Here is a 16,076-nt window from a genome sequence, read left to right as displayed (position 1 = left end):
TACTCTTCTTTGTAGTAAATTTACTTCATGTGCCCTTTTCCAGGTTCCTGTCATCCTCACATGACGAAGATGGCCACTTAACCGACTGAGCCACCAAGGCGCCCCATTGGACACTTTTTAAATAGTGATTCATACAATGAAACTATAGCTCATTTTCTAAATGATAAGGTTCCAATGAAGTCACCACATTTTTTTCACCTTTGCAAGAAAAGAAGGCTAATGGTTTAACAGAATGCCAGGTCAGATCACTGACCTCTTGATAATTAGACAGGTGAAGTGTATTATCTCTTTAATTGCTATTTTGAAGCACTGTTAGTTCATTCAGGGGAAAAAAAAGTAGAAATTAAAAATCTTCAGGTTGTATTGAGTGCATGAGTCAGCAATGAGCACATCAGGTGGGGCCAAGATTTCACATAGAAAAAAATGACTTCAACTTGTCCCTTATTTTTTACCTGAATTTCTTTTCTTTTTTTGGTTTAAATTACTGAGATATATTTTTTATTTGTCTGCATAAAATAAGTGGAAGTACTGGCTACTGAAACTATAAATGAACGAATAAATCTATTCATAGGCATAATCTATCAAAAGTTATTTTTTGCATTCTTTCATTATTATTACATTAAAAATTAGATTTTTGGAACAAAAACCAATTAAGTGTATTGCTTAACTTATGTTAATACTAAAGTATAAGGAGAGAAAATTATCAATTCTCCTAGTATCTTTGGAAGCAAAATTAAATATTTAAAAATTCTTCTCCTTTTACTTAATGCATTTTAATACTTAAAGTATGCTCAAATGTAAAATTTACAAACGAAAAAGGGCACTTTTAGGCACTAACACTTGATACAAATTGATATCCATTACATATGCACATATTTTTAAAATGAATGTATAATATCATGTTGAATAAATAATTAAAAAATACATCTCACAAAACTTTAGCATTCTATTTTATTATGTGTTTATTCTGAAGGAGTTGGCTCTACTTTAAGGATAATTATTTAATAATCATTTTAAAAGAACTGCTTCTGACTTTTCAAATCAGGTTATCATTAAAGAAAGTCTAATTAAATATGAATACACCATTATTTTATACCAGTTCCAATTCGCCACAGGTCAATTTAATTCCTCCCAAACACAGGAAAATTATTCTTTTGTATTGCTTATAAAGAAAATGATTGAATGTGTGAGTCATTTAATAATGGATATTCCATCTTGTTCCACTAGGAATTTGTAACAGCTAACAGAAAAGATATATATAATAAAGTGGTAAAACATAAGTTAAAACTCAAGGCTAAGGAAAATAGAAATTGTAACAGAAGATCAGTATCATGGTTAAAGACAGCACAGGTATTCAGGTAATAAGCTCCTACATGGTTGTTATAATTGAACTTTGAATTTGTTTCTGGGATTTCTGGCAGCTGAAGTGAAATGGAGACATGGGCAGTTATATAGTTATTATATTTCTTGAGGAAAAGTAAAGAAGGTATTTAGATGTGGGTGACAGACAAATTCTGCTGCACCAGAAAATACCAAGAGCTTTTATGTTTTGGAGCTTATTGTTAGGATTATTTTAAACAAATACCATGCAATGGGAAGTATAGGAATCAGGAGCTCAGGGTTTTGTTCTTGGCCCCATCTCTAAATATTTGTATGATTTGAGTAATTCATTTAACTTTTTGTGATTTCAATTTCTTTATCTGTAAAGGAAGGGCATTGAACAAGATGATCTTTACCGAAGTTCTTTGTAGCTCTAATATCCCACGTTTGATGGGTTCCCACTTCTCCAGCACAGAGAGAAAACACTTGATCTTTCAAAAGACATATTTTATAAGTAAATTTCTTACTAGGGAGAAATTGTTTTAAGAAGTTGTTTTTAAAAAATTCTTTAAAGAAGTTAGGGGTCATCTGTCAATCTCAATCAAATAAGAGAACTGATCAGCTTGGTTAGCCTGAGAGAAGCCACTTGGGAAATGAAGAGAAACTAGAGTCAACATGTGCTCGGTATCTACTTCCTAGTATGTCTCCTTCCATCTGCAATGCCCCCTGCCCCCAAGGTCACATGCAAGGAGGACAGGAACTCAGTCTTACCCTATCCCAGAAACTTGAAGGTGTCAGGAGTGAGTGTCTGCTCAATAACTGTTGCTTGATATCTGACTCTCCAGTGTTCCTCTTCTTCTGTTGACATGCTACCAGAATCACGGTGCAGCATTAGAAGCATCTAATGCGGGGTTTGAGGTCTAATGTCATTGCCTATCTTGAAAGTGGTGTGGAATCAAAACAACCTTTGAAAATTCCTTAACAATTTATAAATTATGGCCTGTTGCCTTTTGTGAAAAAGTCTCATGACGTTATTTGTGTGTGTATGTACTATATAGAAATGCAAGATATGTATTAAAAATACAAAAAAATATAAGCTTACCATGCTTTTAATAATGAGAGACAGCCAGAGAATGAAAGAATTAAAAAAGGAAAATGAGCATGTAGCATTGAATTTACATGGGTTAAATGTGCTTACGGTATGCCATGATATCACTAAATAGCAGCAGCTCTGTGGGACTGTGCAGTGGGCAAGGAAGGATATCAGGACATCAGGACTGAGTGTGATTCCCCGTTCACACTCCATGTCCTCAGGAGGAGAGACCGACAGGCCACAGTATTCACTGTTATTATCTGGAGCTGGTGCGTAGGGCCTGCTTTCTGAGTGCTTCAACAACTAGCCAAGGTGAGTTCCATATCTCCCTTTCTCCAATCCCATCCTCATATCACTGCATGTTAGTGATGAGGATCTTTGGAAGTCCAGAGCAAAAAGAGAATTCTGTGAGATCAGGCACAATGCACTAGGTTTTACTGTAGTTTCAAACAACTCCAAAATCCCAGAGAATTAAAATCACAAAGGTCTAGGGGCACCTGGGTGGCTCAGATGGTTAAGCGTCTGCCTTTGGCTCAGGTCATGATCCCAGGGTCCTGGGATTGAGCCCCACGTCTGGCTCCTGGCTCAGCGGGGAGCCTGCTTCTCCCTCTGCCTCTCCCCCTGCTCATGCTCTCTCTCTCTCTCTCTCTCTCTGTATCTCTGTGTCTCGAATGAATAAATTAAAAAAATCTTTAAAAAAAATTTTAAAAAAATCATGAAGGTCTATGTCCTGCTCATATTACATATCCTTCGTGGATTAGCTGAGAGCTCTGCTTCAAGTTGTGGTCACTCTAAAACTCAGGCTGGTGAAACAGCCACCACGTGAAATCTGTTATTCACCATCATAAATGCCCTCTTTCTCTTTAACACTTCCACTTGGAAAAGACACATGTCCCTTCTACACACTTTGCATTGGCCCAAGCAAGTAATATGGCCATAGCTTGTACCAAAAAGATGAGCAACTGAAATCCTACCCAATGCTTAGGAACACAGCTGGAAATATTTGCTGAAGAGCATTAATGACCATTGCAACAAAGAGATATGCCAAAGAGTGAATTCTGTAAGGTCTCCAGGTCCACTCTGAACTGGTCTTATGTTCTTTTTTTTTTTTTTTTAAAGATTTATTTACTTATCTGAAGGAGAAACCATGAGCATGGGGAGGGGCAGAGGGAGAGGGAGAGGCAGAATCCCAAATAGACTCCTTGCTAAGCATGGAGCGCGACATGGGGTCTATCTCACACCCTGAGACCATGACTTGAGCCAAAACCAAGATCAGAAGCTTAACCGACTGAGCCACTCAGGTGACCCCTGGTCTTATGTTCGTAAATAAACTTCAGGAACCGGGTCATTATGTCAGCTTAGCTACACTGAATGACTCACATACGGCAGTGGAGAAACAAATCATCCTGTCCCTTTTCCCCTTTATTTAAGAAAAAGGAGAGAGAGAGAGAAAGAGAGAGGGAGAGAGAGAGAAAGGGTACTCCTGTTAGAATCTCAAGTGCCATTTCAGAGCCAGGGTGATAAATTTTTTAGTTAAATCAATGCCTGTGGTGGCCCCCAAAGATGTCTATTTTTAAATCCCCAGAACCTGTGCATATGTTGTTATATGGCAAAGGAGAATCAAGTTTCAAGAGGGAATTAAGGTTATTAATCAGCTGACCTTGATGTAGGGAGATTATCCTGGATAATCTGGAAGGATCCAATGTAATCACCAGAATTTTTAGAAGTGTGAAAGGGAGGCAGAAGAAGAGGTCAGAAGTCAGAAGGATGTGTAGGAAGATGTAGGAAAGGTGTCATCAAGCAAATGCTACAAGCAGCCTCTGAAAGTTGGAAAAGGCAAGAAAACAGATTCCTCTATAAGGCTTCCAGAAAAGAATGCAGACCCGCCAACACCTTGATTTTATTCCAATGAGACCCACGGCAGACTTCCAATGTAGAGAATTATAAGATAATAAATTCGTGATCTAAGCCACTAATTTGGCGACGATATGTTAAAGCAAATAGAAAACTAATATAACACCTTTATTTTTTTTAAACTAACTTGTACTTCTAGAACCCTGGCTACTCTAAGAAGTTCTATTAACTATTTCAATAATTTGGCCATGCAATATGTATTTTAAATTAAAGGAATAAAAAGAAGCACACTGGTCTGCATATTATTTTTTTAGAGAGAAATTCTCTCAAACCATAGGTCCAAATATGTCACCTCTTCTATTTCATGCAGAGTGTGGCTTGATATACAGGTAAGTTTTCAGTGCCTGGATTCTTAGACCTCTTTGGGAACAGACACAAACTTTGTTTCATTCATGTGCTTGAGTCTATTGGTTGTCATGCTCTGGGTTTCCACTGCGTTCCTGTTGTGTCAAAATCTCTTACAGCATCCACCTGTCTTCACAGTTGTTTTTGAGTTAAACACCATAGTTTGAGAAAAATTGAATCAAAAGACATTTAGCAAAAAAAAAAAAAAATGCATGTTGAAATTGTATACTATGGTCCTTGAGGGCAAGAACCATTTCTTACTCACCATTATATAGGCTTCAGTAACTTTCTTAGGAGTTCAAAAATATCTGAAATAAATGAAGCCATGTGGCATGAATAAATGTCTTGGAGGCCTCCAGTGTAGGAATGTACATGTATTAGGGAACAGAAAAGGACAGTGATGTCGTTTGACAACACTTGAACACTGGAATTTGAAAAGCAGTGTTCAAATTCTGACTCTGTCACTCACTAATTGAATCATCTTGTGCAAGTCATTTAACTTTTCTAAGCCTAAATTTCTTCATCTTTAAAATGGGAATAAAATAATTGCTCTGACTTCCAATTTCCACTCCAGGAAACTCTATTACCCTATACAAGATATCAGGCTTTTAATAAAACGTTATAAGTCATGTTAAAAGGCAGGAGAAAAAAAAAAAAAAAACACTTTCAAGGGACAAAGCAACCAACAGAACCAGACTTTACTGTGTCACTGATGTTCAAACTATCTGGCAAAGAATTCAAAATAATGATTATTAGTTTAATGGCTCTGATGGAAAAGGTACACTGCATGCAAGCTGACATGGGTAACTTTTGTAGACAAGTGGAACGAGAAGAAAAATCAAATGGACATGTAAGAAATACAAACCACTGTAATGGAATGAAGAATGCTCTAATAAATTCTTCAGTAGAATCAACTTAGCTGAGGAAAGAATCAATGAACTCGAAGTTGGCCAAAACAAATTACTTAAACTGAAACAAAAGGAGAAAAAATAGAATAAAAAACTAACTAACTAAACAAAACCAGAAGTGAGTATCCAAGAACTATATTCTGATATATGAACAATTGGAATTCTAGAAGGAAAAGAGAGAATGAGAACAGGGTAGGAAACATATTAAGAGATCATGGATAAATTTTTTTCAGAATTAATAACAGACACTAAACCAGAGATCCAAGAAGCTCAGAGAATACCATGCAGGATAAATACAACACACACACACACACACACACACACACACACACACACACACACACTCCTTGGCATATCACATTTAAATTGTTCTAAATAAAAGATTAAAAAGAAAATGTTGAAGGTGGGCAGGGAAAAAGGACATATAACATAGAAAGGAGCAAAAATAAGAATGTGAAACAGTTTCTTAGCACAAATCATAAAAGCCAAAAGACAATGGAGAGATATCTTTAAAACAATGAAAGAAAAAGTATCTTGACAACCTAGAAAACTATAGTCAAAAAAATATGATTCAAAAAGTAAAGGAAAAATAGACTTTCTTGGGCAAAGAAAAACAGAAAATTCATTGCTAGCAGACATTCCTTATAGGAAATGTTAAAGGAAGTTTTTTGGACAGAAGGAATGTAATATTAGACAGAAGCTTGGCTCTACACAGATAAAGTGTCAGAAATGGAATAAATGAGGGTAAAATAAAATTTATTTTTTCTTATTTCTAATTGCTCTAAGAAATATCTGACTTGGGCGCCTGGGTGGCTCAGTCGGTTAAGTGACTGCCTTCGGCTCAGGTCATGGTCCTGGAGTCCCGGGATCGAGTCCCGCATCGGGCTCCCTGCTCGGCGGGGAGTCTGCTTCTCCCTCTGACCCTCCCCCCCTCATGTGCTCTCTCTCTCTCTCTCTCTCTCTCATTCTCTCTCTCTCAAATAAATAAATAAAATCTTTAAAAAAAAAGAAATATCTGACTTTGTGAGCAAACATAGTAGCACTAATTAGTGTTCATAGCATACACAAAAACAAAACATATGACAATAGGATGAAGGATAAGAGAAGAAAATTTGAATATATACCTGTAGGAAACTTACACTGGGCATGAAGTGGTATATTGTAATTTGAAGGTAAATACTAAATAATAATAATAATATACATAAATTATTTTTTTAAGATTGATTGATTTTAGAGAAAGAGAGAGAGAACGCGGGGAGGGGAGGGAGAGAGGGAGAGAGAGAGTCCAAGCAGACTCCATGCTGAACATAGAGCCCAATGTGGGGCTCGATCACATGACCCTGAGATCATGATCTGAGTAGAAATTAAGAGTCTTGTCACTTAACTGACTAAGCCAACCAGGCACCCCTATAAATTCTAAACCATAAGACAATCACAAATTCTTAAAAACAAATATAAACAATAAATTAATAGGGATAAATAGAATCATTAAAAAATTCTCAACCTAAAGGAAGGCAGAAGAGAGGAAAAAAGGAACAAATAACAGATAACACAAATAGAAAATAGCGAGTCAGTTGGTGAATTTTAATCCAGACTTTCTAGAATCATAATGTGAAGAGTCTAAACATACCAACTAAAAGAAAGAGATTGTCAGAAGGGATTTTTAAAAAGTAAGATATAGTAGCCTATCTATAAGAAACAACTTTGAATATGAAGACTTAGGTTAGAAGAAAAAGGATGGAAAAATGTAAGCCAAGAGGAAGCTGGAGTAGCTACGCCAGTGTCAGTTAAAGTGTGCTTTGTGTCTGAGTTATGTGGGCTATTCACCAGCATTGATTTTAAAAATCTATCACAAAACAATTGAATTTAGAGGAGTTTATTAGGTATGATAAGCAGCAACAGCTAAAGGTTCACTGTTCCTTGTACTTCATACACGCTATCTCAAATCTTACAATGTTTGCCCCAGTGTGGGCAAACTGTTAAGTAGTAAAACCAGGGTATTGATCACTGTGCTCTGTGATTAAGAATAAGATTTTATTGTACCTCCTGTGAGCATTATGCTGCTCTCCATAGGGGGAGACATTAAAAACAATCCAACTCATTCTCTAAGCTGGGCTTTCTTTTGGATGGGTGGAGTGTTGCTTCAGTTCTTTTAAATGCCTTAACTTCATCTGTCTCTTTCAGTAGAATGAGATATTCATCTGTCTCATGCCCAACTGAAAGTCACTGCTACAATAAAGTCTGCAGCAGTATAGTTTAGAAGTTAAAGGGACCTAGAAGAGCAGAATATTCAGGGTATATGTCATGACATCTAGGGCAAGATAGAGGAGTCACAGGTCAAGCAACATGCCGAGGCAGACACAGCCATCACTTTCAGAACAGGACTAAACACCAGGTCTCCTGCCATCAAATACATCACTATTTCTTCTTTCTCACTTTACAAGTCTCTGGAGCTATTAACTCTCATGCCAAAATAAAGCCCCATTAAAATGAATAGTACCAGGCAAAGGCAACCCCTTGTGAATGAGGCAAGCTCTAAGAGTTCATTTAAAAATTGATTATTCGCTTTTACTGCTGAGCACTATTCCATGGGATAAATAAACTGTGGTACATCCATACAATGCACTACGACTCAGCAATAATAATTGTTGATACACGCAATGACTTGGGTGAATCTTGAAGACATGATACTGAGTGAAAGAAGCCAGTTTCAAAAATTACATATTGGATGATTCCATTCATATGACCACCTCAAAAATGTAAATCTGGACGAAGAACAAAGGTGTGGTTGGCAGGTGGCAGGGGAAGGATGTTTGAGGTGATGTAACCATTCTTTATTCTGACTGTGGTGGTAGTTAAAGGAATCCATATATGTATTAAAATTTATAGAACAGTATAAAAGAAGTCGATTTTAGTATAGAACAGTGTAAAAAATAAAACTTAAAATGGAGGCTTGTCACTCCTCTATTTTTTAAAAAATTGATTGTTTGGTATCAGATACATATTTTGCTATAGGAACTACATGGCTAAAGATCAGAATGCCTTCAGGTAACAGCATACCTGTTGAACACTGGAATTTGAAAAGCAGTGTTCAAATTCTGAGGCAATATGGATCTCAGAGTCCTTGGTAGAAGGACTAATTTCCAGTTTCTTTCTCTGTAGTAGGAAACAACACCTCTTGGGCCGTGTTCCCTTGTGAATTATGAGTTGGAGAATGTGGTCATGTCAGCGCTGCTTTTGAAGAGAGCATGACTTTCAGGATAGAGAATGGCCTTTGGTTTACACTTAAGATATTGTCTGTATTTGTCCCTGCTCCTCAATTTGTTAAGAGTGATAACCTAATCTTTTAGGTTAATCTTTTCTGAGAGTTTCAGATAAATAGGACACAGAAACGTAATGTACTCTTGAATCTTTCCTTTCATATGAATTTGAAAACAGATAACCTTTCAATAAAAAACTTGTTGACAGAAGACCATAGTCTAGTTTACAGCATTGGGTTGTTTGCTCCATTAGAAGAAAGGAAATCCAGTTGTTTTTTTTTTCTCCTAGAACTAGCATTCTTTGAGCAAAAACCTTGAGATTTTGGTGGGCTTTAGTGAAATGCTGCTAGGTTAAACTTAGGTTTGGTTAAAATAAACTCACGGGAAATCTATATCAAAATACCTTATTTTTTCAAAAGTTCATCTTTGATAATTTTCTCATTCAAAGTGTCATATAAAATCATTACTGAAATAGAATCCAGTAAGCAAAACAAAACAAAAATAACAAAATAATACAGTATAAAAAAATGCAAGTAATTTACGAAATGAGATGGCCCCTTTCTTAAACTTCAAATTCAACCTTAGATATGGTCAAGGTGACAAATTGTTTCTGTTTACAAAAATGATCTTTTCAGTGTTTGTTGGCTTTAAAAGATGATCTTGCTTTTAGGCTGCCCCCATGTGTTCTAATGATATCAGTGTTTGTCCAAACTGTGCACCAAAATCTCTTTTTCCTCTATTTGAAAGAAAGCATGGATTTTCAATCAATACAAGAAAGAAAACCTCACCTAAAGCCAGAAGAACTCTGTGGATGACCCAGCTCTGCTACATACTACTGTGTGTCTTTCTAAATCTAATTATTGTCCTCATTTAATTTCCTTTTGCTTCAAAATTTTCAACTAAGAAGAGGAGATAATTATATCAGTCATATTAACTCACCAGGATATGACGATCAAACAATTTAACATAAGGCTAATGCTTCATAAAATATAAACCTTATTTTCTACACACTAGTTACCAATGTAAGTGAGACTTTCCTTCTGTCAGGGGTAGCTACTGTATTATAGCGCCATGAACTACAGCAACAGAGCACGGTGTGTGAGAGTCCTTGGATATTCTTTTATTTTCATAATATCTATCTAGTTGTGTGACCTTAGCAAATCAAATCAACTTTTTATAAAATAGATAACTAAAGAATCTAAAAAAATTTTCCCCCTTTTTTATGCTTTTATTTTTCTTCCTTGAACTAGACTACTAGTCAGGACACACTTGGCTTCTGGATCTATAATACAACTAACATGGGAACATTTCATCTTCCCATAGCTCAGCCCCAAGACTGGAGACACCTTCCAGCTTTGATAACCAGTGACTGAAAGAACTCTGTAATGTAATCCACATAGCTTATTGTACATTTAGAAATGAAAATATTAATATTAATAACTAATAGAAGCTTTACAGAAGTAATGTAATATAGTATAACAATTCGAAGCATAAACAATTCCTTTTTTAAAAAAAACATGCTTCAAGTATCTAAATTGTATGAATAAAAACAATTTTGAGATAAGTCGTCACAGAACATTACTCGAATAAAATTTCATTTATATCTTTGATTCACTGAGAATTTTAAGAAACTGTAAAAGCCAACACACAAAAAATTCTATAATTAACTCAATGTATTACTAAATCATTTTGTTTTTCCCACCCAAGTGTTAAACAGAACGTCTTCAATTGCTTTATAATTCTTAAGGGAAACAGTGATTTATAATCATCCACTTAATTATATTAATACTGAAAACATTTCAGATTTAGACAGCACAAATATTGATTGACAACTTGATTTTTCCTGATCATTGTCATTTTCTTGAAAAAACTTGTGAAGAGTTTCCTGTCATCAATTCTTTAAATTCAAAGTTCTGTGGACAAGTGGTATGACTAATAAAGTATTTCCATACAGTGTTTGATAATTCTGGTTTACTTTTTGCATATCAATTCCTATGGTTTCCAATTAAATATAATGTTTCTTTGAAAGAGAGGATCAAATTAGCTATTCTATTAGAGTTAACTGAATATGTTTCATATAAGTAAAGATGTTAATAAAATAGCAGAATTACTACACTGATTTGTGGAAATGTGATGTGTCTTGGTGAATAAACAATACTATTTAAATTTAAATTCAAAATTTAATTTGTGGCAACTGATATTAAACCTATATTAATATTTTTATAAAATGCTACAAGATACAGAGAAATTATCATCGCAGTTGCTTGGCTCTTTATAAACCCTTTTTACAGTAATGCAATAGAAATAATTTTAAGGAATTATTGGCATAATGAATTTTAATATTTTAGAAAATGTCCCAGCTTTTGAATAGGAATATAGTCCTGATTCAGGCACGGCACTATTGATCTGCAAACCGGAGTGTAAGACAAGCAATCTCTTTTCAAAAGTGCCTCTATGGGAATGCTGGAATCACAGTTTACCAGTTCAATTCTAAAGATCTTAAACAGTAGAAGAGAGGGTGTAGAAAGTGAAGCCCCGGTGGACTTTCTTTCAAAGTGCCCCACACTTTTACCTAAAATTCAGTGGCAATATTTTTTTGTTTTAAAAGGAAAACAAAAACAAAAAACAAAAAACTTCCTGCGGTTCTTATTGTCCTTTTCATGCCTTAGGGCAGAGTGGAAAGACTTCGTGGTAGCCTGATCATGTTTGGCCCCAGGGTTAGAGATTTTGCACTGGAGAGCAGCTTCAGGCCAGGCATAGAAACCACCATGGACCTTTTCAGAGCCCTTTGCTACCCCGACAGAGAAGGGATGCTAAAGGCGGAAATTGCCTGTGGAGCTAGGAAAGCTCTGTTTCATTACAGAATATAAATACTTCAAGTCTCTAGATGGCAGCGTTCAACGCGCTTGAAGAGCAGTTTCATCCTCCTCTGCCACCCCCACTCCACTCTCACCCCCATCTTGGCTACTTGGCAATATAGTATCAGCTACATGTGTGCCCTAGCCTGTGGATGTTGGGTTTTGCCGCTCTCCAAGAACGCGAGCTGAAAAATGTTTATTCCTGTGCCTGACGATCGCGGCGGGAAGCTGCCTAGATGTGTGCTTGGGGAAAAGGGGAAGGAAGGGATGATAGGATGAGCCACAGGAAGCCCCTCACCCAGGAGGGGTGGGGTTGTGCGGGCAGCAGTGAGCCCCCCCGCACCCCCTGGTCTGCAGCATCCCCTGCTCTCTGTGTGGACGCTCTGCCACCTGCACAAAGAGCGCAAAAGCCACCGTGTCCAGCTGAGGGAACACAACCGGCGCTACAACCTCAATTTACCCCTAAACGTTTTATGGGAGTTGAAATACAAAAATTTCAGTTTCTCAAATTCGCAAAGGACTGAATGTGAAGGACCGCGGAACAGGGGCGAAGGGGGAGAAGGAGACGCAAACCAGGGAAACACGCTGCTCCCGCCTGGCTGAGTCGAAGGTGGCGTCCCTGACCTACCCCGTGTGGGGACCCCAGGCTGGGACGGAGGCAGGGGACGCGCTCGGCCAGCGCAGACTGGTCTAGGATGTGGGGGCGCTTGAGGCGGGGGGGACTGGAGCGGCCCGTGTCTCGCTGTCCCGGGTCTCGATGGGGCGCAGCCTGGGTGTCGTCGGGGATTAAGGGCAATTCCCCTCCCCCGCCCTCCTCCCCAACCACTTGACACCCTGGCAACAGCGGACCCTCGCTCAGATCGGAATGGACGGGGATGGGGGGTACTTTGCCCTAGTCTTGCTCCCTCCTAATATCATCCCTACCTTGAAGCCCCTCTCCCCACAAGGCGCGAAACCCGTGCAGGCTGCGTCCACGGGAAGTCCGGCTCCTGGCTCCCGCCGTGGAGAGCAGACCCCAGCCCCGGCCCCAGAGGCGAGCCCGAGCTGTCCCTACACCCTGAGCCGCACTGGCGCGCAGGCCGCACCCAGCTCCGCGCCCTGTGGGGCAGGAGACTGGGGTCACCATCCGCCGGGCGCCCCTCACACAGCCGGGGCCAGACCCTGCCAAGCGCAGACCCTGGCGCCCCCGGGGCAAGTTCGGGAGCCACCCGAGGCGCACGGCGGAGTTTGAGGGCCACTGGGTGGGGCAAAGGGGAGAGCAGGTCTTACCTTGGTACGGAGAGCAGGGATCCATCCATTGTCGATGGGCGCGCAGAGAAGAGAGGCGGAAAGCGCGGGCGAAGGACGGAAGGCTGCTGCGCGAGAAGCTGGTTCCCGGAGCGCACGGACGGGCGCGCGCGGGGACAGAGGCGCGCAGGCTGGGACAGCTGTCGCGACACGCTCCGCCCTGGCCGGGAAGCGCGGCACGCCGCGACCGCGGGGAGGTCCCCTCCCGGTCGCCCCTCTGATCTGGCTAGAGCGCTGAGCCAAAGCGGCAGCCCTTGGCCCTCCTCCAGCTCTTCTCCACCCAAGCCCCGGGCAAGGTTGCTGGAGGCTCCCTCTGAGCTTTCCCTGCCTCTCCTGGAGCCCAGCAGAGGTGACCCCGACAGAATTTCTCTCTCCCCGCCCTGCCGTCGCGTCTCCTCCCCTCTACCTCTTGGGTACAGCAGGTCTCAGCCCTGAAGTTGTTCACCCACTTTCCCACATTTGCACTCTACCGGCAATACCCACATTCCCCACTGGTCGCGCACCAGTCCTAACCTCATCTAGATTTGAGGTTATTTTTGTTATCTTCTGCAATGTAATGGCTGATAACTCAGAGCAATGCAATGCTCTCCTTGATCCCCCAACTATTTTCCTTTTAGGTAGACTCTCTTTCTGTTTTTGGTTCTCACAGTTCATCTAACTCATTTTGCTTAATTGTGACTCACTTATTCCTTGCCTGTTAGAAGCTTGTGTGCACACAGAGATCTCAAAACCCATGACAGTGGCCATCCATCAGAGTCCAGCACCCAGGACCTGGGGGGAAGGCTGTCACAAAAATTCCTAAGTGCCTGCTTCAGTATCTCCTTGAGCAACAATGACATTTGTTTTAAGAAGAAAGACATTGGCAGCAGCAAATGACTGTTAGGAGGGAGGGTACTATTGACTCTGATCCTTTTTCACTACATAAAATATTATGTGTTATATTAAATTATATATTACATATAATATATGTTTTATATATACATATATATATATATATATATATATATATATATATATATATATAAAAGAAAACCATAGAACTTCCACAAGTGGGAAAGTGGAGTATGTGTATTTTGCCCTATTCCTCCTGGTAAGTGTAACTAAAAGCCGAAGATTATAAAACAAATATGAGGGATGCCTGGGTGGCTCAGTCGGTGAAGCGTCTGCCTTCCGCTCAGGTCGAGATCCCAGGGTCCTGGGATGGAGCCCCGCATCGAGCAGGGAGCGTGCTTCTCCTCCTGCTTGTGCTCTCTCTCTCTCTCTCTTTGACAAATAAATAAATAAAATCTTAAAAAAAAAACAACAAATATGAGAAGACAAGAAGGTACACAGAAGAAGGCAGACAAGCTAGGGACCCTGGGACAGAAGGACTGACATTGTAGTGACTTCCTGGGTCTTTCTTTTTGCCTCACAGATCCCAGCCTTGGGGCTGAAGAAGCTGGCAAACTGGAAATGTCAGTGGATGCAGACAGAAAAACCCTCTTGTTTCTAGCTATAGGACCAGAAAAGAGGCAATCTAACAAGACAGAATATTTACAGACAGTAATGGCTATGCTCTGTCAGAACATGAAAGAAAAATTCCTGTGGTTCCACCTTAACGTACACCATGAAAAGACAAGTGGGAAACCCAGATTCTACTATTTCTAGGCTCTAAGGAAGCACCCCAACCGCCGCCACCCCCCCCAGCCCAGCTGGTGTCAGAGAAGGCTAAGTAGGGAGCCAGGCGTTTGCAGCCATCCCTCCCACCTTGGTGTCAATGAAGCCTGTATTTTCATACAGCATAGCAGTAATGAGGCTGCTTCCCATTCTGCACTGGGGGAGTATAAGAGGAGGCAGAGTGGAGAGTCAGAAGTTTCACCACTGCCCAGAACAAATGCTGAGGAAAGCAACTGTCAACACAATATCTATTATCCAGTGAAAATATTCTTCAGAGATTAAAATGAACTCAGAGCATTCTCAGATGAATGAAAACTAAGATGATTTGTCACCAGTAGACCTGCCCTGAAAGGGCTGAAGGAGGTTCTCTAAATGTCAAGGACATTATAAGGAAGGAATCTTAGAACATCAGGAAGGAAGAACACCATAAGCAGTAATATGGTAAATACAAGAGGATTTCTTTCTCATCTTGAATTTTCCAAATTATATTCGACAGTTAAAGCAAAAATTATAAACAGTGTCAGATTTCTCTTTTTTTAAAAAAAGATTAATTTATTCAAGAGAGATAGAGTAAGAGGGCGTGTGAGTGGGGGACAGGGGCAGAAAGAGAGAGAGAGTCTTCACTAGACTCTCCGCTTGAGCATGGAGCCTGACATGGGACTTGATCCCACAATCCTGAGATCATTACTTGAGCCAAAATCAAGAGTTAGATGCTTAACCACTGAGCCACCCAGGCACCCCAGTTAGATGTGCTTCTAAATGTAGAGAAAACATTTCAGACAATTATAAAGGGGAGAAGATAAAGGGACATATGAGATCTTAGATTTCTACATTTTACTCAAACTGGTAAATTGACACTACCAGGAGACTATGATAAGTTATGCATATATCATGCAATACATAGAAAAATCATTAAGAAAAGCTATATAAGTAGATATACTCAAAACATTATGGATGAATAAAATTAAAATAACAAGAATGTTAAGTAGCCACAGTAAGGCAGGCAAAAGAAAACAGAAGGAAAAAAAGAGAAAACAAATAAAAAACCCATAAAATGTCAATTTTAAACCCTGGTATATTGATGATTGCATTAATTATAAATGGTCTAAACACAACAGTTAAAAGACAAAAATTGGCAGAGTAGATTAAAAACTCACCCAATTATATGCTGTCTATAAGGAATTCAAATATAACTATATAAGAAGGTTGAAAGTAAAAATGTGGAAAAAGATATATCATGCAAATATTATTCAGGAGAAAGCATTAGTGGCTACATTAACATTAGATACAGTAGACGTCAAAGAAAATAAAATTGCCAGAGAAAGAGAGGGAGATTATATAGTGATAAAGGGTTAACCCACAAGAAGGCATAGCAACCCTAAATATGTACACATCAAACAACACAGCTGCAAAACATGTGAAGCAACAAACTAAT

General features: G+C 39.3%; 1 protein-coding gene across 1 annotated transcript in view; it reads right to left on the bottom strand.

Annotated features, from left to right (window-relative positions):
- SPHKAP (SPHK1 interactor, AKAP domain containing) overlaps positions 1–14,791 on the bottom strand; it is a 169,750-nt gene extending 154,959 nt beyond the window's left edge. Inside the window, 5 exon segments of the mRNA XM_088021948.1 lie at positions 12,968–13,135; positions 13,137–13,197; positions 13,200–13,266; positions 13,269–13,451; positions 14,732–14,791. Of these exon segments, the coding sequence (XP_087878074.1) occupies positions 12,968–13,135; positions 13,137–13,197; positions 13,200–13,266; positions 13,269–13,451; positions 14,732–14,791 (539 nt within the window).
- Positions 14,792–16,076: the final 1,285 nt, after the last annotated feature.

Source organism: Eumetopias jubatus, unplaced genomic scaffold (assembly GCF_037043125.1).
Source record: "Eumetopias jubatus isolate StellerSeaLion01/CBP00866 unplaced genomic scaffold, mEumJub1_p1.0 scaffold_3, whole genome shotgun sequence".
NCBI classification, from domain to species: domain Eukaryota; kingdom Metazoa; phylum Chordata; class Mammalia; order Carnivora; family Otariidae; genus Eumetopias; species Eumetopias jubatus.
The sequence above is the reverse complement of the archived record's forward strand: the minus strand, read 5'-3'. Positions and strand labels throughout refer to the sequence as shown.